This window comes from Seriola aureovittata, chromosome 11 (assembly GCF_021018895.1).
Source record: "Seriola aureovittata isolate HTS-2021-v1 ecotype China chromosome 11, ASM2101889v1, whole genome shotgun sequence".
Taxonomy (NCBI): Eukaryota; Metazoa; Chordata; class Actinopteri; order Carangiformes; family Carangidae; genus Seriola; species Seriola aureovittata.
Window position 1 is genome coordinate 24457312 of NC_079374.1, and position 22898 is coordinate 24480209.

Here is a 22898-nt window from a genome sequence, read left to right on the forward strand (position 1 = left end):
AATGCACACAGCCTGTATTCAGAAACTGAGCCTTAAAACCAGCCGTCAGGACTTCTGTAACTTTGTGATGTCACAACAAAACAGTCACCACTCTCAGCCATGCCCCAAGCCCCGCCCACCTGGACCCACCATCCAATTTTGCTGGATTTGGTTTGGTGTTTTACCTGAAATCTGCTATACTTTTATTGGATCACTCAGAAAACAGTCAGCCAATCAGAAGAGCGGCACAGAGCCTTCTCTCCTCTGATTGGCTCACAGACCTGTTGTTACTAGAGCTCCAGATAGAAGCCTGAGAGAGGAGATGTAAAACAACATTTAAATGGTTTTTGGTTCTTAAAACCACAAATATATCTTCTTATGGATCAACACTTCAAATAAAACACAGGAGAAGGGGAAAATATGGAGCTTTAAAGAAAGGCTTATTAAAATGTGATATATGTCTATAAATTATGTCCGATGTTGCAACAGAAACATTTGACAAGCCAAAAAAGCCTGCAGAGATCTAAAAAGGTTCTATTGTATTCATTAGCTGTCTGAATGATTAGCAGGGGTTTTGGTATTTGGTGTTATGTAAACCTCTTAAAGAGGTACCACTCACTCTTGCGATATGATATATGATTGATATGAGCAACAAAGTATGGGTGGTTGTAATAAGTGAAAGTGATTAAATGTGGAAATACCCCTGGTATTAAAATGCTAAAATGCCACAAAATGATAAAATAAGAACTAAATACAGAGACAGATCACTAACACGCCTCATGCCGAGCCTTTTTGTCACTTGTGCCGTGCAAAACCAGGTCACTCTTTGTCTCTCCAGCAGGCATGCAAGTCCAGATCATCCAGCTCAGCTTAAAGTCAGTCAGTTTAACACTGGCCGCCTGAGAGAGAATGGATTCTGAGGAGAAAATTAGCAGCTAACTCTTCTGTGGTATGTGACCTCACACAGCAGCAGCCAAGCCCAAAACTGAGACCGTAGAACTAGTGCCCACACAATAACTGCACATACATACACACAGAGATAAGGCTGTACAAACAGGTGATTGTAAAGGTTTTCTTTATTCAAGAAACCTCATGCAATATAAGCAGTTCCAAAGTCCTCATATTGAGTGGAGTGCGATTATTACATAAAAATTTGATTCCTTTATGATTTAATGTTTTTGCCTATTGAACTACAATAACACTGATATATATGCATGTATGTATATATATGTGTATATATACATACACACAGATATATAGTCAGATTGAAGCAGTTTGATACACATGTATTGAAACGAATACAGTAATTGCTTTATACACAAATTTCAAAAATCTTTATGAAACCTCAATTTGACATAAAATGCTAACACTAGATATACAAAACATGTAAAAAAGTTTTCAGACAAATGGCACAACACAGTATACACAATGTATTTTTTTTTACATTTTCTAATTGTATATTTATGTAAGTTTAAACTGACTGACAGCTAATGTTATTTACATTAAAAATATAAAGTTTATGGCCATGTGTGATATTCCTGAATCAGCAGGCCGACTGTTCTAAGAGCTGGTTTTTGTTTCTCATGCGCAGACTTTGAGTTTGAGGTTACATTGAACCCGGGTGGGATCTGATAATTAAGCTCCATTCCCGGTTGAGTCTGCACCTCGCGGCACACCTGCAGACGTCCTGACTCAGCACCACTTCTTCCTCCAGGTTTCATGGGAATGTGCAGCTGAAAAGTAGCCCTCTGTTCTCCTACATCTGCTGCGGCTACCTCCGTTTCCAACCCAAACACACCCCCCACCCCGAAATCCTGGCTACACTGGCTGGCTTTTTCATGGGCTGGGTGCAGCTACGAACTCTTGATGAAGCCACATGTGTGCGTTTAACAGCTGTCAAGGCTAGTTTATAATGGTAAGGCATCAGAAATGAGTGAAGGCGGGAAAGAAGTAGTTATAGCTACATTATAGTTACTTTGTTTGGGATCTTTCAAAGCTACTTTCATGATGTCTGTGAGCTTAAACTGTTTTTTGGAGACAATGTTTGATCAGTTAAATCACTTCACAGTTAAAGGAGCATGCAAAAAAACTATGCACTCATTTTAGTGAGGTACTATTAAATACATTTTCTACACAGGGTACTGAAAGCCAAATATGTGAACAGAAGACTTTAGTAAAACATTTTCACTACTTTTGAAGCTTAGAGAAATAAGAACAAAAACCTAGACTCCTGAGTCCAGGTCCAGGTCTGAGGCGGTAAACTGAGATCTGAGCAGGGATGCTGACTAAGCTCCCTGGCAGACTTCTCGAGGAAACGGGGGGCACCTGAAGTAAACTGAGGGTGTATTCAGACTTTTTTTTTCCACAGGGGTGGGCCAGTTTTTCCTCATGAACATGTGGTGCTGAGTAATATGTGCCTTTTTGAACCACAATCCCCCCACAGCACCTGAACAGACCGACAGAGAGACTATAAGTGATTGAAATACGATTGTGCTCTGGGGGAGTCGGGGCTTCAGCCTTGTGCAAAAAGTATTGATCAAATATCTGATCACGCATTGGGTGTAATGACAGATGTCAATCACTTAAAGTGCCTGTGTAACAACAACAATCATGTTTGAAAAAAAAAAAAAAAAAATCACTCCAGAGAACTCAAAACATAGAAATCAAAAGGTGACAAAAATTAATCTGTTGATGTAAACTATCAGAAAAAACAAAAACAAAAAATTAAGTACAATCTCACAGTGGGTTAGAAATCTTCAAATATACTGGGGTTATATGAAAGCATTAGTGAACCTACACTACTGTCACCTGATGTAAAAATATATATTTGGAATGCTTCAGACAGATAACTGGTTTCCCTCACTTCCTTTTATGCCACATATGGACTTTGACTTTGGTAACTGAGATAACTGTTGACAAGGGTGCATAGGATTTCTCATTATTTTCTTATGGCACAATCATGCGCGCGACACACAACACTGATGATACAGTTATTATAAAAAAAACACCGTCTGCAGTTCCTGAAAAAATACAGTTAATTGCATAACCCTTATAACAACGCATTAAAGAGACCGGATCCCAGTTTTGTGTTTGGTCAAATAAGAAGAACCCACCCCCCTTCTAGAGGAATACACCCACCACCTGCTCTTCATACGTGTATGTGGAAGCTGACGCAACCAAAGAGCAGGCGCTCAGAGAACAGCAAGCAGACGCAGCTACAGCACCAATGATGTCACTGAGAGGGAGGTGTCAAAAAAATGAGGGGTGCTCTGTCTTTTAGTGTCTCAGACAGTCGCCTCCCCCCACCCCTTAATTCAAGCCTCAGTGCCTGCTTCCCTGCAGCATCTCTCCCTCATTTTGCCCTTTTATTAGCTGAAGCACCTTTTACAAATCTTTACAGCTATATCCAGGCTGTTAAGAGGAGATTATTTCACTGGTTTCTTTAAAACAAGCCTAGAGGTGATGGATGCACAGTACCTGTGTTAAGGAGCGTGGACCCATAGATGAAAAGCTGAGGCTCTCATCAGACTGAAACAGTTAGAGAAATCCTGCCTTGTCTACGCTTTTACCATGGATTAGTTTTCTATGACTGTGAACCTCCTGCTAATGATTAATACATTATTAATGACTATGCATAGCAAGTTAAGTTACCTTCATAAGGTTTATGTTAGCATTAGCATTCTGCCTGCTACAAGCAATGATGTTAGCTTGATAAATAAGATGCAGGGATAGGGTAAGGCTTGATAAATATGTACCCAGGACAGAGTCTCTTTAATGGAGTTAGACGGTGGTAGGAAGTGAGGGGGACTCGACCGTCTCCACCTTCTGCTCCGGCGAGCAGCAGAGGAAGAGGCGGCTGCCCAGGCTCTTGAAGGCAAACCTAAAGTACATGATGTGACCCATGGCCACAAAGGAGACAGAGATGATGACCAGCAGGCCAAAGGCCTCGGGGTTCGGAGCCAGAATCACCATGATGAAGTGCAGCAGGTCTAAGAGGTAATTCATGGAGTTCTGGACGCCGTTGATCACACCTCGCTCCGACTCAATCACATTCTCCTGGATGAGCTGGGTCACTGTCAGGTCAAAGGACCACAGGCCTGCAGGACAGAGATCAACAGTCAGTCCTAATGGTATTTTTACAGCCACATTAAATGACGTTAGAACTCAACAGTAGCTGTGGCAGGAATTATCAGGACATGTTATTGGAATCAAAGGTTGCAGATATTGCGCTGACAGACCTATAGAGGTCCGCTGTGAAATTCTGTTCTCTTATGAAAGCATTCAACCTGTGGACCTGCTGGTACCTGCTTGAGTCACCTTTAGGAAGTCATCACTTGTAAAAAAAAAACTTTTTATAACTTTATGAAAGGAAGTGAATATGCCAACAAAGCACGGACACTGATTCTTACACACTCTAATTTCCTTTCAAATAAAATGAGAAATCTCAACTTAGACTTTGCACCATTTACTGCGGTGGCAATCAATGAGGCACTTTACCCTGTAAAGTTCCCAGAGATATTGTATGGTGTGATTTGACATTTTACAAATAAAATTGAATTGAAATGAATGATTAGCTCTTTGGATCTTCTTTCAAAGTAACAGGACATCTCTCCATAATCCAAGAAAATATAACAGCTCTGGAAAAGAGCATCAAGGGGAAATACGTTACTCACCAACTCTAGCAGCAATGACGCCAGCGAACAGCAGACTAACAGACATGTAGGACTGCAGAGGTGGCTGCTCTGCAGCCGGTGCGGGAGTAGTGGCGTTCCCTCCCATAAGAACGCTGGTGAGGCTGTGGTCAGCCTCGGGCAGGGTCGTCTCTCCGATCAAGTGGGTGTAAAGGTCCTGGAAGGGTGAGACGCTGAGGTCGAAGGGGCTTCCAGGAGTGAAGACGGAGACCACACACAGCATGAGGCAGGACAGCTGAGCCACGCCCGAGATGAAGCCCGTACGGATCAAGCCACACTTCCTGCGGACCCAAGTGAAGGCGACAGTGCCGCAGATGCCCGACACGGCCGACGCCCCCATCAGCAGGCTGAGCACTGAGCCGTTGAGCCCCTGTGTGTAGGCGTAGCCTGTGGTGATGCAGTCAAAGCCCAGCACTGTCATGTAGAGGAAGGCCAGAGACATGCCGGCGAAGAAGATGTTCTGGTTGTAGTAGGCCACCCAGCCAGCTTTCAAGGTACGCAGCGGTTCGGTCACCTGGTAGCAGCAGCCCTGCTGCTGGGGGGAGTCGGGCTTGGCCGCCACTGAGGCTTCATTCATCAGCGGCTGAGAAGACTCCTCGGGACTCTGGCCGTTCTCCAAGTCTGCAAAAGGGCAGAAGGATGGAGGGATTCAGTTGTGTTTAGTACAAACCAAGCCAAAAGATAATTAACATAAAACACAATTATAAACTCCTACCAGGAGTTTTGTTCCACATGATATAAACACGAGGTTCTTGCAGCTACCTTTAGGGGGACTGAGCTGTTTGAGCTCCTGCTGCTGCTCCTTTTGTCCGGCTTTCATGGCCAGCGCCGGCGTCTTCTGGTAGACCTTCCACAGCAGCGCATACTCCAAACACATGGAGCACAGGTTCCAGCCAGAGATGAAGCCGCAGCCAATGAAATGGGAGCCAAAGGCCATTATCTGGCCCACCAGCATGGGAGCCAGGATGTTGGTCAGCTGGTCAATAATTCGCACCGTGGCATTCATGTCTGTTTGATACAAAGAGGTGTAGGTCAGTATGAAGTGGGTGAATGTGTAGGAAATGTGATCCCATCATATTTTTGGTAGGTTTTACACTTCCATATGACAGGAGTTTTTTTAGTGGACTGACAGTACGAGCACAGCAGATTGATAAGGGTCAACAAGTTTATAAGTGCTGAAAATGTTTTCCACCATGTGAGCAAATCTTTTAAATAGCTTATAACAACCAGGGGAAACTGCAGGGATATAAAAGGTCAAAACAAGAGTGAGTCAGCCTCTGGGATTCAAAGTCTGCCCCACTGAACACATCTGATAACAGGTCACGTGAGGCCTACATTCGATGAGGAGGCCGCAGCACGTAAGAAACACTGACCTGCCAACTTGCTGCTGTCCTGCCCCGCCACAACCACGACCCAGTCCCTCTGGATGGTGATGGACGTGGCTGTGCTGGCGAGGTTGGCGATGTTGGCGATGGTGATGACCAGAATGTAGCAAGTTGTCTGAAGAAAAAACAAAGTTAGGCATTTTTATTCCCGCGTGTTCTCGTTATATTTTATCCGATATCAGGTTTATGTCAGAAAAAGACGAGGAAGCTGGTAAAATTAAAAAGACCCAAACCAACAATGAATTGATCCTAAAAACAAGTACTGTGTGTGACTCCAAAGCCTGATATATCTGATTGCTCTGTGCCATAGAGCTCCACTGTTTCCAAACGCTAATAAAAACACATCAATGAGCCACACTGTTGCACTGGGTGACATGTTCCTTCATTACCATGCTCCCCAATACTAACTAGAACTGTAGTTACAGACCTTTCCAGCTTGTTACCACTCAAATGAAGAAACGTCTACTTTGTGACCTTTCATCAGTGTGGACACATAAATAATGTGAGGTAGAAACAAAAAAATGATTTTTTTTTTCTTTCTCTGATTGTTTAGTTTAAAGGATTCCTAGGTGACTGGAGATGTGGACGTATTCGGGAAAGCTGAAGAAAAATGAACAGCTTTACTTTTGTATCTGTTTAATCATCTTGAGACCCCTTGGATTTATCTGCCTGTGTTGGGAACCAGAGCTCATGTGTATTAATCCACAGCTGAAAATATTCCCCAACAAATGCACTATTTACACCCATCTGAGTAATCCAGCTGTTTTAGGTAATTCACTCCTTTTTTTTTTTTTTTTTTTTTAAATCAAATGTAATATTTGTGACACATTAAGGCAAAGGAAAAATCAGATTGCTATTATTTTTGCAGACATTGCATTATGAATCATGATTATAGTGGGAATGGTCATTTTGACATTTTACTTTCACTGAAAAAAAAAAAAAAAAAGATAATAATATGAGTTTTATTGGGTCTTGTACCAAACAAACATCTTCCTTTACGTGTGCAGAATATGATTCGTATCTTTATCAAAAAAAATTGCAGCTCCTGTGATTTGTATATTGCACTTGCCTTACATAACATTTGCACAGCTGTATTATGAAATTAAAATTTCTCTCTTTTTTTTTTTTTTTATGAAATTGAATATTTGTGACACATTTTTAAGGATGTAAGTCTTCAGTTGCTACAAATGAACTTGGGGCTGAGAGCGACAAACAGGGAAGTTGGAAAGTATCAAAAAACAAACTAACACATTGTTGACTTTGGTCTTTTCATAGGATTTGTTGATGTAAGGAAAATCTAGTGGCACCACCCTATCCCTTAAACGCAGATATATAATAAGACACACTGATATTTACTGTACTTGCTGACACATTACATTGGTGAAATTCAACGATGACAAGCACTTTTATTGGTTGAACGCTAAATTCCTCAAATTTAAAAAATAAAATAAGACTTAGTTCCTCAGTAGTTGTCAGTTTCAGAATATTTTTTAAGGAAGTATAGAGACCAAGTGCTACTGTCACATGTCATATATGTAAACTAAAGAAAAAAATCGATAGCTTCCTGTGGAAAGAAATCTATAGAATTCGGAGAAAATAGCTGCTTAACAGAAACAGCGTGACAGTTAATATAACGCTCAACACGTGACCTCAACTACACAAACACACAATATTCTGTGTAGAAGTGGCCTATTTGTGAAACACACTGTTTGTTGAGCTGTATGTAAACTGTAATGCAGCTGCTCTGGTCGGGATAGAAAACATTCTTCAACAGGCCAGGCCACATTTCTCTCCCTCTCTCTCTCTCCCTCCCTATCTCTCTCTCTTTCCCTCTCTCTCTCTCTCCCTCTCTCTCTCTCCCTCTCTCTCTCCCTCTCTCTCCCTCCGTCTGTCATGTGACAGGCCTTGAAGATCCTGCTGACTACACAGCCTTCAACTAAACACTCAATCTCCTGTTTCACCAACCTGTCTCTACCACCGCACACACTCCAACACTGGCTGTCCCTCTAAACTCTCTCACATGGTGAAACCCCCCCCCCTCTCCTTCCCCGCCCTCCTGCCCCTTTCTCTCGGAACCCAAAGGCGTCCCACAAATGCAGAGGGCAACGTTGGAGACATTCCCTTCAACAGAAAGGCTTTGTATTTCAACCAAACACCCCAACTGGTCTCCCATGACAGACGGCGGCGACCTCCCTACTCTGCAAACTCTGCAACTCAGGCTCGGTTTTCTGCGGAATCAGGTCCGATTCTTCGTGGGGAGGGAGCTCTGCTGAAGTTATGTAGCTCAACAAGTGTAAACAAGCCCCTTGCAAAAGCACTGACACAAACACTTTCCCATGGAAGGCTGCTGAGGACGCGTGTGCGTGTCTCATGCTTTGTTTCCTCGTGAGAAGAAAAACAAATTGTTTATTAATTGTGCCACAGTAAGCTTTGTTTGGCGACTGCAAGCTCATAAATCAATAATTGCAATTACAAGATGCTAAATATCATCAGTGAAATTATTTCCCACTGAAAACAAACATTTAGGTCATAACTAACCTACTCCGTCAATACGAGTTATTGGAACATTCAAAGGTCTTCTGGGAGTGAATTACCCTCATGTCACTCATCTGTAAAAGCAGTGGCCATAAATCAGACTGACGTGGGTGAGTACATATCAGTAAAAGTGAGCAAGTTTCAGGGGTCAGAGTTGCGCACTTGAGGAGACGGGGTAAAAAACACGCTTTCAGTTAAAATCCCCATCAGATCAGCGTTGAAACAGCAAGCGTGTGTGAGACAGCACAGGGGGGATCTTACCAGAATCCATCCATTGTAGAGCTCCACAAGCTGTTCTTTGAACTGGAAAACAACCATCAGGAGGATCCCACACACGATGACGCAACTGTTCTGGACGAGCAGCGAAGTCTGGGCCACTGTGGAAACACCACGATGAGCATTAGGCAGACAGAAATCTAATCACAGACAACAGATTTGTGTCTGTTAAACTGGTTCATTAGAGCGCTTCACAAGACGGTTGGATACACTCCCTCATCTAATCTAATAGTGTCAAATAGAGCCAAATTTCTCTGGATAAACATTCCTGCCACAAGAGGTGCATCTCAGTGTGAAAGAGAGAGGGGAAAAGCTGCAGACTGTGTGCAACAGTATAACACCAGCCGCTTGGAAAGTGCTACATCTATTTTCATGACCACTTGCGCAAAGTTTTGACATTTTATCCACGACGAAGTTGTGTTATTACAATTTATCAATTAATACACTTGGCTTGTGCTGCCTCACCTTTGAGTCTGGGGTTTCTGTCCACCCAGTCCCCGATGATGGCCCCCAGCAGCAGCACGGAGCCGGCCACCACCAGCCCGTATACGGCCGTGAGCAGCAGGCTGTTCCCATACAGCTCCACCAGGAAAACAGCCACAGCAAAGTTCCACATTCGATCACCCTGGAAATTCAAATTTGTGATTATTAATTAGTGCAGGCTTCATTCAAGGCATCCAGGTTGCGGGCTGACAGGAAGTGTGGTTTAGGTGCTGGATACATAATGAGAACCCTGTTGAAAAACTAACACCCTCTTCAGTTCAGCATGAGAGCTGTTTGTAAAGCCCAGTGTGGTGTGGTGAGCTACACAGGGAAAACATGTCATTTTGTATTGTAATGACAGTTATAAAACACAATAACACATTAATGTTGTATTACATTTCCACATGATGCAGCCCTGTCATCATGATGAACATGTACACATAAATGATGGTGTGTCAGTGTGTCACTTACCCAGGTTGAGAGAGCATGTCCCATGTAAATAAGGAATTTAGCTGAGGTGAAGAAATCCCGGATGGATTCTGTGAAGACACATATTAAGCTGTCAGGATAAAATCATGAGGTTACACTGCTGGTGGTCCGTGTGCATCTTTTCCCTCCATGCGAAGGATCCGCTTGTGAAATGTTTTGTAATTTAATGCAATGAGAGATAAACCTACCACAGCATGTCTTCTTAGGTCCAGAGTTATCCATTTTAAAGCTGTCCAAATGGCGAAAAATAACCGCGTGAATGTTGTTTTTATTTAATTTTTTTTCCTTTAGCTTTACGCTGTCTCCTCTTTTGTAATGTAAAGGAGGTCGACTCCGGCTTACACTAGATAACACTGCACAAAAACAAAACGAAGACACGGCGTTTTTTCCCTTTCCTCCTTTCCAAACTTAGCTATCACTGTAGCTGAAGTCGGAAAGAAATAACTGTATAGCCTAAATAGGCCGGTTAGTCGCAAAGAAAGCTGAACCCCACGGAGCTAGGCGCTGGATTCACGGCTGATCCGCTGCACGGCTCGCTCTCCTCTGCTGCTCTGTGTTTACGTCCAGCCTCGAATATACTCACGCGGTCACGTGACTCGCCATAGTCAAAAACAAATGTGGTGCTCCAACCGCAAAAAAACCTGTCATTGTGAACAGCTTCATAAAGACTTTAGCCCTCTTTAGTGAGCTCTCGTTTGACTGGGCTCTTATCTACCTGTTTATGAACACACGGCTTCTTCTACGATGAGCTACTCTAATCAACACCTGACCATAGATGTCTCTCTCTCTCTCTCTCTCTCTCTCTCTCTCTCTCTCTCTCTGTGTGTGTGTGTGTGTGTGTGTGTGTGTGAAGATGTTCCACAAAGATATGAAAATGTCTTTGGCTTGCTGCTGTTGTCAGGTTTGTGTGTATGCTCACTCACTGCAGTGGTTTCTTTCACCACATGGTTAAACTTACAATTCCACAATGTAAAAATACTCCATTACAAATCCTGCGTTCAAAGCCTCACTGAAGCTGAAGATAGAAATGTAATAAATATGTAATAAATGACTTATATGTCCCGCTGTGATGTTCCCTATAAGGGGATATGTTATTCTCACATATATAAATCCTCTGGATATATATAAGTTTATATATGAAATACTTACAGTAACATTTGTATATGTACCTATATTAAAATATCTATATGATGAATGTTTATGTGGTTTAACATGTGGCAAACATATCTCAGACTTTTGGACTCTACTGTATAAAATATCAACATACTGACAGGCTTTGGTATAGATATATATTTATGTAACATACAGTATGTCTACAAAGCATACACACATAAACATACATATTTGTATGGGCTGGACATATATTTCAATATATGAAATTGTTCCCATTTCTAACAGGTTTCATATTAAATGTTTTTATTTTATATGTACATAGATTTCATATTTGGAAATTCAATATATGTACAAATACATATACATTACATTTGCGTAGGAGATGGTGGGAAAATGTACTGAATGTAGATGTACTTATTATGAGGAACGGTGTTACATTATTATATATTATATCATTTGAATATTATTATCATCTCTTATATCATATCTTAGAAACTTATGAAATGTTTTGTACATGAAATCTCAGTCTTTCTGATGTAGTAACTGAAGCTCTTAGATAAATGTAGTGGTGTAAACTTGTACTTTTCACTATAAGAAAATATAGGTTTTTTTATTCAGTGAGATGCAGATTTAATTAGGTCAGATTTACACCACACCTGTGTCACTAATTACATTATGGCCACTATCAGTAAAAGTTTAGCTTATTGATTCAGAGTAATAAAACAGTCATAACAGTAATAAAAACTTAAATGGAGAATTGGTTTAGATGCTGTCACAGCTCACAGTTACCAGATCTAATAATCTGATTTGAGAAATGAATACTCAGGTGGTACAAAGAAGAACAACTGACGAGTGCAAAGAGGCTGCACAAGTTAAACATTAACTCGACTTGCCTCTGCACGTGATGACACACAAATTCAACATTTTGAACATTTTGGCAGGGCAAAGTGCCGTTATTGCCTTGACCCAGTGAAGCTGTTTATCAAGAAGCTTGCTGCAATCAAGCTCTGTGGTGAACAGAGAACAACTGTGTTGAAAGCATGTATTTGGATGACTTGCATTTGTCCACCTTTGTCAACAGAAGAGAATCACATCTGTAATTACAGGCTGCACTGATGAGAGCTCCTTGTACCGCTTCCATAAAAAGTGAGCGCATGGGTAATATGTTTCCTGTAACTTTACATTGTACAGTGGACTATGAAAGGCTCTTATCAGCTGAGTGGGACCCCCGCTGTCGTGTACCACCACTAAAACCTCTGTTCTCGAGTGGGATGTTCTTGGCTTACTACTGTGTCATGAATCGTGTGCTGCATCTTTTATTTCAGAAGGCTGTGATGCACATGTGTTCCTGTTTATATCCCAACACTGCACCGCTGCACTAACTCATAAACTCTCTCTGCTTGACAACAGAGTTTTTTCGAGTCACCCCTACAGTGATATGATTTATAGTTTAAAGTGCGACAACAAACTCCATCATACACACATAAAGCACAAAGACCCTCACAAACAAACACCCGAACCAAATGGCGAGCGCTGAAGAGCCTCCTCGTTCTTTTTGAGAGATTTTCATTGTGGTCATGTTCGTCCAATAAACTTCCATCAGCCCTGTTACAACATACTGACTTCAAACCACAGCGGACTCTGAAGGGTGTAACTTCTTCCTTTCATATATAGCATTACAAGGGGTGGACCGGTTATTAGTATGAACTATTAGCAGATATTATAAGATTCAGGACCTTAAGTGGACCTGACAGCTGACGTCACATTTTACAAAATACTTTATTTAAGTTAAACGAGAAGATTGATACCACATGTCTGTCTGTTACATGTGAAGCGACCACCAGGAGACAGTTAGCTTAGCTTAGCATGAAGACTTGGAAACAGTCCAAAGATAACAAACCAGCATTTAATAAACACATTATATCTTATTTCTTTAATAAGTACAAAAAAATGTTTTAAAACGACATGCCATCGCCATGAGGCACCTGACCAAGAAACAGTCCACCTCGTAAAACCACAATGTCATCCACAATGCATCCATAAAGGACAGGAGAATGGGTGGGTACTGGGGGCCCACAGCTCAGGGCCAGAATGATCCCCCTTGTGGGTTAATCCAATCCTATATTTAGCCTACAATATGTGAACCTCTCCTGGCCAACCAGTCAATCCTGGCCAGAATTTAGCATGTAGCACTATGTATATGTGCTAATGTGTGTGTTAGGCTACTAATTACTCCAATTCTTTTTATTTTCACATACACTGATGTTAAAAAACGTACAAAGCACTAGTTTCCACTTGGCCCAGAGCAACAGGTAGACTCTCTCTGTGCCATGTCATCGCACAAGGAAACAAAACTGACCCTAACAAGTAACATAAGCACATATTTCTAGCCGAGTGATGACAATAGGCACTTCTAACCCTTTGTGATCTATTCAAGGATCACAGAGAGCTTTCAGGCGTTTGAAAGTCTGCATTCATTGAGCTGGTACAAACAGATTACCAGCCGCACTATTAGTGGGCCGGTGTGTCAGCCAGACTCAGAGAGTACCTGTCATCAGCGGTGGGACGGCTAGTGTGTCATTTTGTGGCCGTGTGAGCTGCAAGTATATTCTGCCCCAGTGCGGGATCTCCTTTCAACCTGCCTCTGTGAGCAACAAGCTGTGTTTACGTGGGCTAAATTTACACTTCCAGGACAAAAATATGAGAATGACTTGCCTCCTGTGGCCTTAGGTTGTCTGATACTCACAAGCCACAGCGAAAAAAGGAATAGAGGTGGAGGCAGGATGTGAAATGTCACCTTAAGATCTATGGACATGAGGCTGGATCAGATTATTCATCTATTTTTCATGCAGGGCTTCTGCTTTTATTTGGTCCTGAGCTCCTAGACTGTGTTACAGGAGAGCTGAAACGTAATAAAGAACAAGTCACTTGGTTCAGGTATTTCAATGAAACTGAGCTTGAATGAGTGAGTCTAGGCCCTTGAGGTCCCATGACGCTGGACATAGAAAGATTATCAAGCATCTGCGTGACAAAAGAACAAGAAACAATGATTATAATCAAGCCTTTTTGGAACATAACAGTGTTGTTGTCGTATTCTTTCTGTGGAAATCTGCCATTGCCCAGGACCTGACAGCTCCTCTCAGTCCACAGTCCAAATATCAAAAGTCACTGTCGGGCCCACCTTTCCCCAAATGACAGCCCTTGTTTCCAGGGAATGAAACAGTAAACATCTGACAGCTGTTTCAGATCAATATGTTGCAGCTCAGTGGGCAGCAAGCCAACATTAGACCTCAAACAGGTGTGTTTGTCCATCACGCTGCAAGTTCAGAGCGTGCTTGACCAACTGCTGGAGCAAGATCAACATCTGTGTCATCCAGGGTCATTTGTCTTCACTGCTAGTTGACTGCTGCCAGGCCAGTGAATCAGAATATCTCAGAAAATCTTTGTAACCTTATTATCCCAAGACAGCAGGTGGCATTTCTTCCTGAGAGATTGCTAGTTTAAATTTCTGCATGCTCCAGCTGGGAGAACCTGGAATGAGGAAGTGAGTGATTAATGCTCTGCAATCACTCAGCAGTTTTAACCATGTTAATGTCATGGGTTGCAGTTTTCTGTTTGTTGTTGTAGGTAAAGACTGAAACATCTCAACAACCGTTGAATGGATTGCCATGAATTTTGATACAGACACTCATAGTCCCAAGAGGATGAATCCTACAGACTTTGGTGATCCTCTGACTTTTCCTCTAGCGCCACCATGATGTTGACATTTGTGGTTTTGAGCCTAAATGTCTTGACAGCTATACTTACTTTATACAATTCCTCTTCAATTCAATGAAAAATGTTGTACATTTTATCTCCTGCTACTTATTTGATAACTTCAGTTACTAGTTACTTTGCAGATTCAGATTAATAATACAAAATGTAATGGACAAATAAATGATCATGTATCATTATAGGTTAAAATAAGATAAGATGAGACGTTATTGATCCCTAGGCAGAAATGCACAAGCTACCCAGCAATATATTGAGTAATTATAATTAGCCTCACCTTTACACTTTATTGCATTGCATTGTGAGCATGTTTACATCCTGCTGTTGTTTTACTTTAATATTTGTTGACTGGTGCACTTTGTATATCTCTTATAATGGAGAGAATGACAAAGTCAGTGCAAACTGCAGATACGGTGTTGGTGTATGTGTCACAATGCATTAAATGGACCCTTGGGTTTTGAACTGACCAAAGTAGGCTATATCTCCACAGCGCTTTCCAGATTTTTGTTCCTCTCTTGTGATTCTCTTGTGACCAGGAGAGTGTGTGTTATGATTTCCTTATTTCTCTCATCATCTGAGTCAATTTTCCACCCAGGTGGAAGCAGCAGCACGAGGACTGAACTTGTTCTGACTGGCAGAACTCAAGTTTTATTTTCTGGAGACTTTACATATGGCATCATGGTCACTCAGTGGTTGGCACTGTTGCCTCACAGTGGAGAGTCCTGGGAGTTTGATACTGTGTGTTCTCACTGTGCGTTTCTACCTCAGTCCATGGTGTACCAGCCCCCAACCCAGTGTATTGTGGGAAAGCAGGATAATGGATTGGAAAGGGATCGGAAAGAACAGAATGAGGCAGGCATATAAATCAATTAATAAATGCTGTGGATGTGGGGACAACAGCTCTGGGAACAGCTCCTTTTATTGACTGGATTTGAAAGCGAAAAAAAGTGAATGGCACTGTGATGAGGGAAGTAGGCTCCGTGGCAAATATTAGGATGTCACTGAGTGTACAGAGTTAGTTGGGATTGATATGTTGCATTCATGGATGTTCTCTGAAATGCTCCACATGATTAATTGTAATGTTATGTTTCAGAAAGGTTGTAAGGGAACTGGAACATTTGACTTTGAGTTTTGACTTTCAACCATTATTTAAAAGTAAGACAGTAAGAAAATAAGACAACTAAATGTCTGCAAACATTTGTTTATTTATTTGCCCATTATGAAAAAAAAACATACTATATGTACACAATGAAAACTCACATATACACTAACACACTTTCACCTACATGTACCTGATACATGAATCCAAACAAGAGCCTGTGCAGGAGAGGAAGGAAGCTAAAAGCTTATGCAAGGACCTAAAACTCAATGCAAGATCCTATAGTCTGCGCTAAGTCATTTGCACATTATGGATTCAATCAGACTTTTCAATGGAGTGAAAACCAACATTTTTTTTGTTGAAATTAGTTTTTAAGTGGAGAATCTCTAATGTGGTAAAAACAATGTATGACCGCCCTCCTCTAGGGGGCGGTGGAGTGAGGACTGAACAGACCTCCGCACCCAGAAGTGCTTTCATTGACGCTAACGTTAAACATGTGTTTACACTGAGGTAAACTGGCTTCAAGAACTTTAATATTAACTCAACTTTTTGACCAAAATGTCTTCTAAAAGTCGGGATAACGACGATAACGTTGAAGGGCAGTCTGCACTGAAGGAGGAAATGAACAAAAAGGTATCATTTAACCAAAACACGTAGCTGGTGGCTAATGTTTGTGCCTCAAATATTAGCTGCTGAACATGGAAGTTAGCAAGTCTGAATTTAAGGGTGACATCAGATCTCTGTTGCTGCTTTAAAAGATATATTTACATGAATGCACAAATACACGGACTCTCGAGGCTCTGTTTCCATCTACTGACTGTAAATGACATCAAATCACTTAAATAATTGATTGTTGTTAAATTCCAGATCAAGGAGCAGAAAGTTGTAGTGGACGAGCTCTCCAACCTGAGGAAAAACAGGGTGAGTGGAGTTGTGTAAACATGAATGGGAAACGCGTACGCACCTTTTAAAGAAAATTATTATTGTGTAACATTGAGCTTTTTCCACATGTGCATTTTTGCATATATCATGGACATTTTGTATGTATTTCTTTAGAAAGTCTACATCCAACAGAAGAACAGTAACATATTCTTCCTGGCAGACAGAGGTCAGACACTGGGGTCATGCAAAAGTAAGTTGAAAGCTGCAAACTTTAGTGAATTCATATCATATTAATGGATAAACTAAATGTCTTATTAATTAATACATTAGGCCGCACATAGATATTGATCATGTAACATCATCAGTGGATGAAAGTAACGGATTAAATTTTCTGTGTCCAGAGGAATTGGATAATATGAAAAAGGAGCTGCAGGATATGTAAGACTGATCTTCACCACAACAATGTGTGGCATCTTCTGTCTGTTGAATCTGTCGCCTGCTCACTTTGAGTGGGACAAAACCGTTTATGAACATTTGAAGAGAAGAGGACCCAACTCGAGCCAGGATGTGACAGTGACAGGAAGAAACCCCTGCTATCAGTGTTTGTTCTCTGCCCACGTTCTGCACATGAGAGGTCTTCTTACCCCTCAGCCGGTTCAAGACAACGCTGGAAATGTGCTGGTGTGGAATGGGGAGATTTTTGGAGGTCTGCCAGTGATGCCAGCGGAGAACGACACTGCTGTTGTCTCTCAGTTGCTGTCGTCCTGCAGCAGCCCCTCAGAGATTCTGACTGTCCTGTCCAGAGTACGGGGGCCATGGGGGTTTGTTTACTACCAAAAGGCTGGAGAGTACCTCTGGTTCGGCAGAGACTTCTTTGGCAGGCGGAGTTTGCTGTGGAAATTTGATGCAGAAGTCTTCACCCTGACCTCTGTGGCAGCTCACACTTCTGAGAGTGATCAGTTTGCTTGGAAAGAAGTCCCAGCTGTTGGTGTGTACAGGATTGACCTGAAAGCAGTTGCACAAACCGGCACTGTGGCGTTTGAGGTTTTTCCTTGGGCTTATGCTGGAAATTATGACATTTTTACTTGCAATAAAACTGTATTGGAGTCTATTCCCAGTGGGTGCACTACTGTGATGAACCAGTCAGGACTGGTACTCACCTCACCTGTGTGCCCTCTTAATATGTCCATCCCATTAAATGAGACAGAAACTCATCCAAACTCCCATTCATCTGTCAAAGATCTGGAGCGGCTGCTCGCAAGCAAAGAGAAAGATGATGAGGTGAACTGTCTCATTGATGTTCTGAGTGAGGCAGTAAGGCGACGTGTCCAGTCTCTGCCTTTTGAGGAACAAGACAATTCACCTGATAATGACCATGCTAGTGTTGCTATACTTTTCTCAGGAGGTATCGACTCTATGATTCTGGCTGCCCTGGCTGACCGTCACATACCTGCTCCTCAGCCAATAGACCTTCTCAATGTCGCGTTTAAACTACAGGAGCCAAAGAAGCAGAAAGAGTCTACAAAGAAAAAGCACAAAAATAAAGTGACAGATTCTGAGACTGGTGGAGCTCGTTCCCCAACATCCAGCCCCTTTGATGTTCCAGACAGAATTACTGGAAAAGCAGGTCTCAGGGAATTACAAGACTTGAATCCTGAGAGAAGATGGAATTTTGTTGAAATCAATGTGACGCAGGAGGAGCTGCACGAAATGCGTCAGGGGCGCATTTGTCATTTGGTGCATCCACTTGATACAGTGCTCGATGACAGCATTGGATGTGCTGTGTGGTTTGCAGCACGAGGTACGGGGTTCATCATGGAGGACAATGACCAGAGGCCTTTCACATCTCCAGCAAAGGTGAGGTACAGTCATCTGACTTTGGACTTTCAGCTTTTCCAGGAACAAAGCTCTATGAGCTCTGTTTAACTTTTCAACCAATAGATGAGATTTGATGTAACTGTCCCCTGTGCTGTTACACTAGTGTGAATGCTGAAGGGTTGAAGGGGGTATTATTGTTTTTAAAACAATAAATCACAAATGCATTTTTTGTACAGTTAATGAAACAAAAAATTATTGTAATTAATAGATGTTTCACAGTTCTCATTAACCTGCTTTTCTGTTCGGCTACTTTATGACTACAGGTGATTTTGACAGGAATTGGAGCAGATGAGCAGCTGGCAGGTTACTCCAGACACAGAGTCCGATTTAAGACATCTGGACATGAGGGACTGATCCAGGAACTAGCCATGGAGCTGGGCAGGATCTCCTCCAGGAATTTGGGCAGAGATGACAGAGTGATAGGAGACCATGGGAAGGAGGCTAGGTGGGTGTAGAACTTGTTTCAAACACCAGTTTATAGCTACCAGAGCTGAAGAGATTTTCTCTGTGCAACAGTCATAAAACTCAAAAGGTAATTAATTCTTTTAAACAACAAAAATAGTATTTTTATATCACCATGATTGGTCAACTTGACAGTGTACCTTTATCTTGAAATAATTGTTTTCTTCCAATTAACACATTCAGCATTAATATTGGACATGTAGCTTTAAGTTTGAAAAAAAACAAAACAGGTTTGGTGGAAGCAGAATCCAAACTGGGCTTCAGAAGGGAAGGTTCTGCTCAAACTGACACACTGACTGATTCCAGCTCTGAGTGGTTTAGCCACTTGTTGGTCATGAAGTACCCATGTTAAACCCTCCTTTGTGAAATATGTGCCTTGTTTTCAGTAGAGGGTGGTAACTGGCCTTTTTTGCAGCAGGGAATACACTAACATCAGTGAGTGCTGTCCTACTCAGACTCTATCCACTTTGACCTGTCGTAGCAGCAGAGACACAGCTGTAATTACTTAAACAATGGGTTTCCAGGGCAACATGCCATTGAACCAGCAAGTAAATGTAAGGGCCCTGGAACAGGTCGTCATCATTAATGTTATTAATTACACCTGTGCTTTTCCTGCTGTCACGTGATAGCGATGCTTATTTAAAAAAATAAAAAAAAAGTCCAGTCACCTCACAGAAGCTAGTTAGTTATCGGTTACTGTGATTACATCTATTGATATTAGTTTCTATCCAAGTAAGATGAGCAGTATGGATTTAAAGGCCCTGCACACCCACGGTCTGTCTGCCCATTGTGTTTCATTTTCTCTCTCTCTGTAGCTTTGTGCACCTGCTTGCATGGGACAAATTACACCTTTGTTACTGTATAATATTACCACCTTCACCCTGAGCAGCAGTCTAATCAGCCAGAACTGAAAATGTGTGTGAACAGCAGCGTGCAACAGTTTTAACTGGATCTAATTATTTTTCCAAGAGAAATAGTCTCTGTACACATTACTGACAGTGATGTTGTTTATGCAAAACTTTTTTTGTAGTAATTTTTTTAATCAGCGCTGTGAGCACCACAGATGAAACTCCATTCACCACTATTGTTCAGTGTAGAATCTGACAGACCGCACTCTTCATCTGCAGGTTTCCCTACTTGGACGAGGACGTGGTGAGCTACCTGAATGCTCTGCCCATGTGGGAGAAGGCAGATCTGTCACTTCCTCGTGGTGTCGGGGAGAAACTCCTCCTGAGACTGGCGGCCAAACAGCTCGGCCTCGGCCCATCAGCAGTCCTGCCTAAGAGAGCCATGCAGTTTGGCTCCCGCATCGCAAAGATGGAGAACAGCCACGAAAAGGCCTCTGACAAATGCACAAGACTCCTCACCGGGTAGAGAAATCATTGGTCGTAATGAATAGGAAAGAAACAATTTTATTAGAAAATAGTCATTATAAAATTAATATTAACAGCAACAGTTCTTGATTTATGATTTAGTGCTACAGATTCTTGGCCATGATTCCACGTCAGGCGATTTGTTTTTCTGTGCTTGCTTTGGAATGTTTTTTTTTTTTTTTTTTACATGGCATAATAAATATGGTGTTTTTATCCATTTCTGTTTCCTCTACACCATGTACGACTTGACATCTTGAAGTTTTTCTCTGAAGTAAAGGTCACATTCAATATAGGATGGCAGGTTTCCAACATCGAAACGCCCAGAAATCTGATGAACGTACACTGGCTTCCTGAAAGCAAAAAAAAAAAAAAAATTAGTGATTAGTAAATTATTTGGATAACTTTAGAGAGTAAAACCCAGATTCTTGACTGATTACCTTGGAATGAGCCAAGACATAAAGTTTCCTGGGGCATCTTTCTCTTCAATAGGAGCTTCCTATGGAAATATAAAGGTGTGCACAATAGTGAAATTAAAAACAGACAATTTGCTCTTTTCACTCTAATGTCAAATCATGACTTTTGATAATTAAATTTACCTTCTTTTCCTCAAGGAAGGTATCCAGCAGAGGAAGGCTTTTCTTTGAAAACATATAGAAACAAGGACACTGAAATACAAACGAAACATATTAGCTGTTTGTTGCCTGGAAATGTCAAAAATAAATACATGCATTGTACAAGTTGAGCATTACATCAAAATACCAAATCTTTGTAGTAGTCTCTTTATCTACCAAGTTTTTTTTGCCATTGTAAATATTCTTTTATGGGCCCTGGTTAGTGTTTATGGTAAACTTACTGCTCTCCTTGACTTTGTCTCAGAAGGAAGAGGTTTCTCCTTCATACAGAGGACACACAGATCATTGTCTACTTCCAGTATCCCGTATTTATGGGTTTCTGTAAAGACACAGGAATGACATCCTAGGGTGAGATTCACCCACTTCCCCAACAGCTTTTACAATGTTACATTTAAGACCAAGCATCTGCACCGAAGCTGCTCAGTGACTCGTCATGTCATAGTCAAAATGTATAGTTCTGGAAGTGCCTCATCCACATCACTAAGCCATGCAAATGCTGTAAAACTCACCTTCATCCTTGCACTGGTACGAGAGCACTAGACAGCTGTCCTCATGCTTTGCTCGGAGGTCAGAAAACCTCTCTTTAACTTTACTGAGGCTAAAATCTTCTTTGAAGAGTGTATCACTGTTTAGGGTTGGAGAGAGAGTTGTATTAGTTTGTCAGGAACAGGACTTTGAGCTGTGAGACCTTTCTCTGCACGGTAGTGTTGATACTGTGAGTTTAAAAACGTACCCTCCAATAACTACAACGTGGTCAGCTATCTTGAAGTGCTTTACTGCAAGCTGCAGGCAGGCCACAGCACCAAGACGTTCCTGGTGGAATGACATTAGCTTCATTTCATTAGTTCATTCTTTAAAAACATAGCTAATATTATGGGATTTGAACCTTCAGGTTACTGAGTCAGTGGATGGTATGAAAAGTCTGCTTTCTAAGGGCAAAAGCATGCAATGTTAGTAGTGATGACCATCTGATAAACAATAATTGTAAAACTTTATTTACATCATTGTTTCTTGTCTGATCGCTGAGAATCTTGACATCTGTGAAACCTGCAGCCCACTCTTCAAATGCAGCATGGTAAAGAGCGTTAGTCTGTGGAGAGGAAAACAGTGGAAAGAGATAAGTACAGGTACAGGATTGATTGATTCTCAGGTCAGTTAGACCTGAACATCTGACTGACTTCAGCCCTAGTCTTTGATGCAAAAAACAATTGTATTGGCCTCAAGAAAAACACAATGGTCTGGTCTTAATTTGAAACATAAGTATAATACAGAACACTTAGAAAAACTACTCTATTCTGGAAGTCGATTTTAATAATGCATTATATTTTAAAATGTGAGCATATAAAATCTTAACATGCAAAGCTATTAGAAAAATTGTTTCCCACTGAAATGCAGTAGAATATAATATAGTACAATTATAACCCAGTATAAAATAAGTAAGGTACAAGAACTAAATATGTATTTAAAAACAAAATTTGACTACATTAACTACTTACAACAACATAAATAGAGTCCACAGCGTCAGAAGCGGTCAGGGCATGGACCCAGTGGGATATCAAAGCACAGTGTCCCACCGGCAGTAGCGGCTTGGCAGTGCCGGCCAGGTGAGCGAACCTCCCGCTGCTGTCGGCCACCACATCCCTCTGGAGCCTGGTTCCGTACCCAGCGGCGAGAATTACAGCTTTCATTTAAACTGAACCGGGAGAGGCGCCGTGTTACCTGGTAGGTTTGTTACTTATAACGGTTGTAAACTGTTGGAGAGGAACGGTGAGAAGTTGAGAAACATTCCACGGTGCAGGTTTGGACTGCTCTCGCGAGACTACTCATCCAACCAAGAACCAGATTTTTCG

The 22898-nt window shown here is 41.6% G+C and overlaps 4 protein-coding genes across 4 annotated transcripts; 2 read left to right on the forward strand and 2 right to left on the reverse strand.

Moving 5' to 3' along the window:
- Nucleotides 1-1037: 1037 nt before the first annotated feature.
- slc40a1 (solute carrier family 40 member 1) lies at nucleotides 1038-10572 on the reverse strand. The gene is made up of 8 exons (XM_056390095.1): nucleotides 10027-10572; nucleotides 9821-9888; nucleotides 9332-9491; nucleotides 8852-8967; nucleotides 6044-6170; nucleotides 5433-5678; nucleotides 4653-5291; nucleotides 1038-4076 (listed from the first exon to the last, which is right to left on the reverse strand). The coding sequence occupies exons 1-8, from the start codon at nucleotides 10058-10060 to the stop codon at nucleotides 3760-3762; spliced, it is 1707 nt and encodes a 568-aa protein (XP_056246070.1). The 5' UTR covers nucleotides 10061-10572; the 3' UTR covers nucleotides 1038-3759.
- A 5696-nt stretch (nucleotides 10573-16268) lies between these two features.
- Nucleotides 16269-17243, forward strand: LOC130178089 (ASNSD1 upstream open reading frame protein-like). Its single transcript, XM_056390196.1, has 4 exons — nucleotides 16269-16454; nucleotides 16689-16742; nucleotides 16878-16953; nucleotides 17105-17243. The coding sequence occupies exons 1-4, from the start codon at nucleotides 16380-16382 to the stop codon at nucleotides 17143-17145; spliced, it is 246 nt and encodes an 81-aa protein (XP_056246171.1). The 5' UTR covers nucleotides 16269-16379; the 3' UTR covers nucleotides 17146-17243.
- On the forward strand, nucleotides 17166-20643 carry asnsd1 (asparagine synthetase domain containing 1). The gene is made up of 3 exons (XM_056390194.1): nucleotides 17166-18560; nucleotides 18845-19026; nucleotides 20171-20643. Exons 1-3 carry the CDS (start codon nucleotides 17166-17168, stop codon nucleotides 20415-20417), a joined length of 1824 nt encoding a protein of 607 aa, XP_056246169.1. The 3' UTR covers nucleotides 20418-20643.
- zgc:136439 (uncharacterized protein LOC678627 homolog) lies at nucleotides 20436-22873 on the reverse strand. The gene is made up of 8 exons (XM_056390195.1): nucleotides 22545-22873; nucleotides 22049-22138; nucleotides 21782-21861; nucleotides 21558-21673; nucleotides 21270-21367; nucleotides 21013-21081; nucleotides 20854-20912; nucleotides 20436-20766 (listed from the first exon to the last, which is right to left on the reverse strand). The coding sequence occupies exons 1-8, from the start codon at nucleotides 22734-22736 to the stop codon at nucleotides 20646-20648; spliced, it is 825 nt and encodes a 274-aa protein (XP_056246170.1). The 5' UTR covers nucleotides 22737-22873; the 3' UTR covers nucleotides 20436-20645.
- Between the last annotated feature and the right edge of the window lie 25 nt (nucleotides 22874-22898).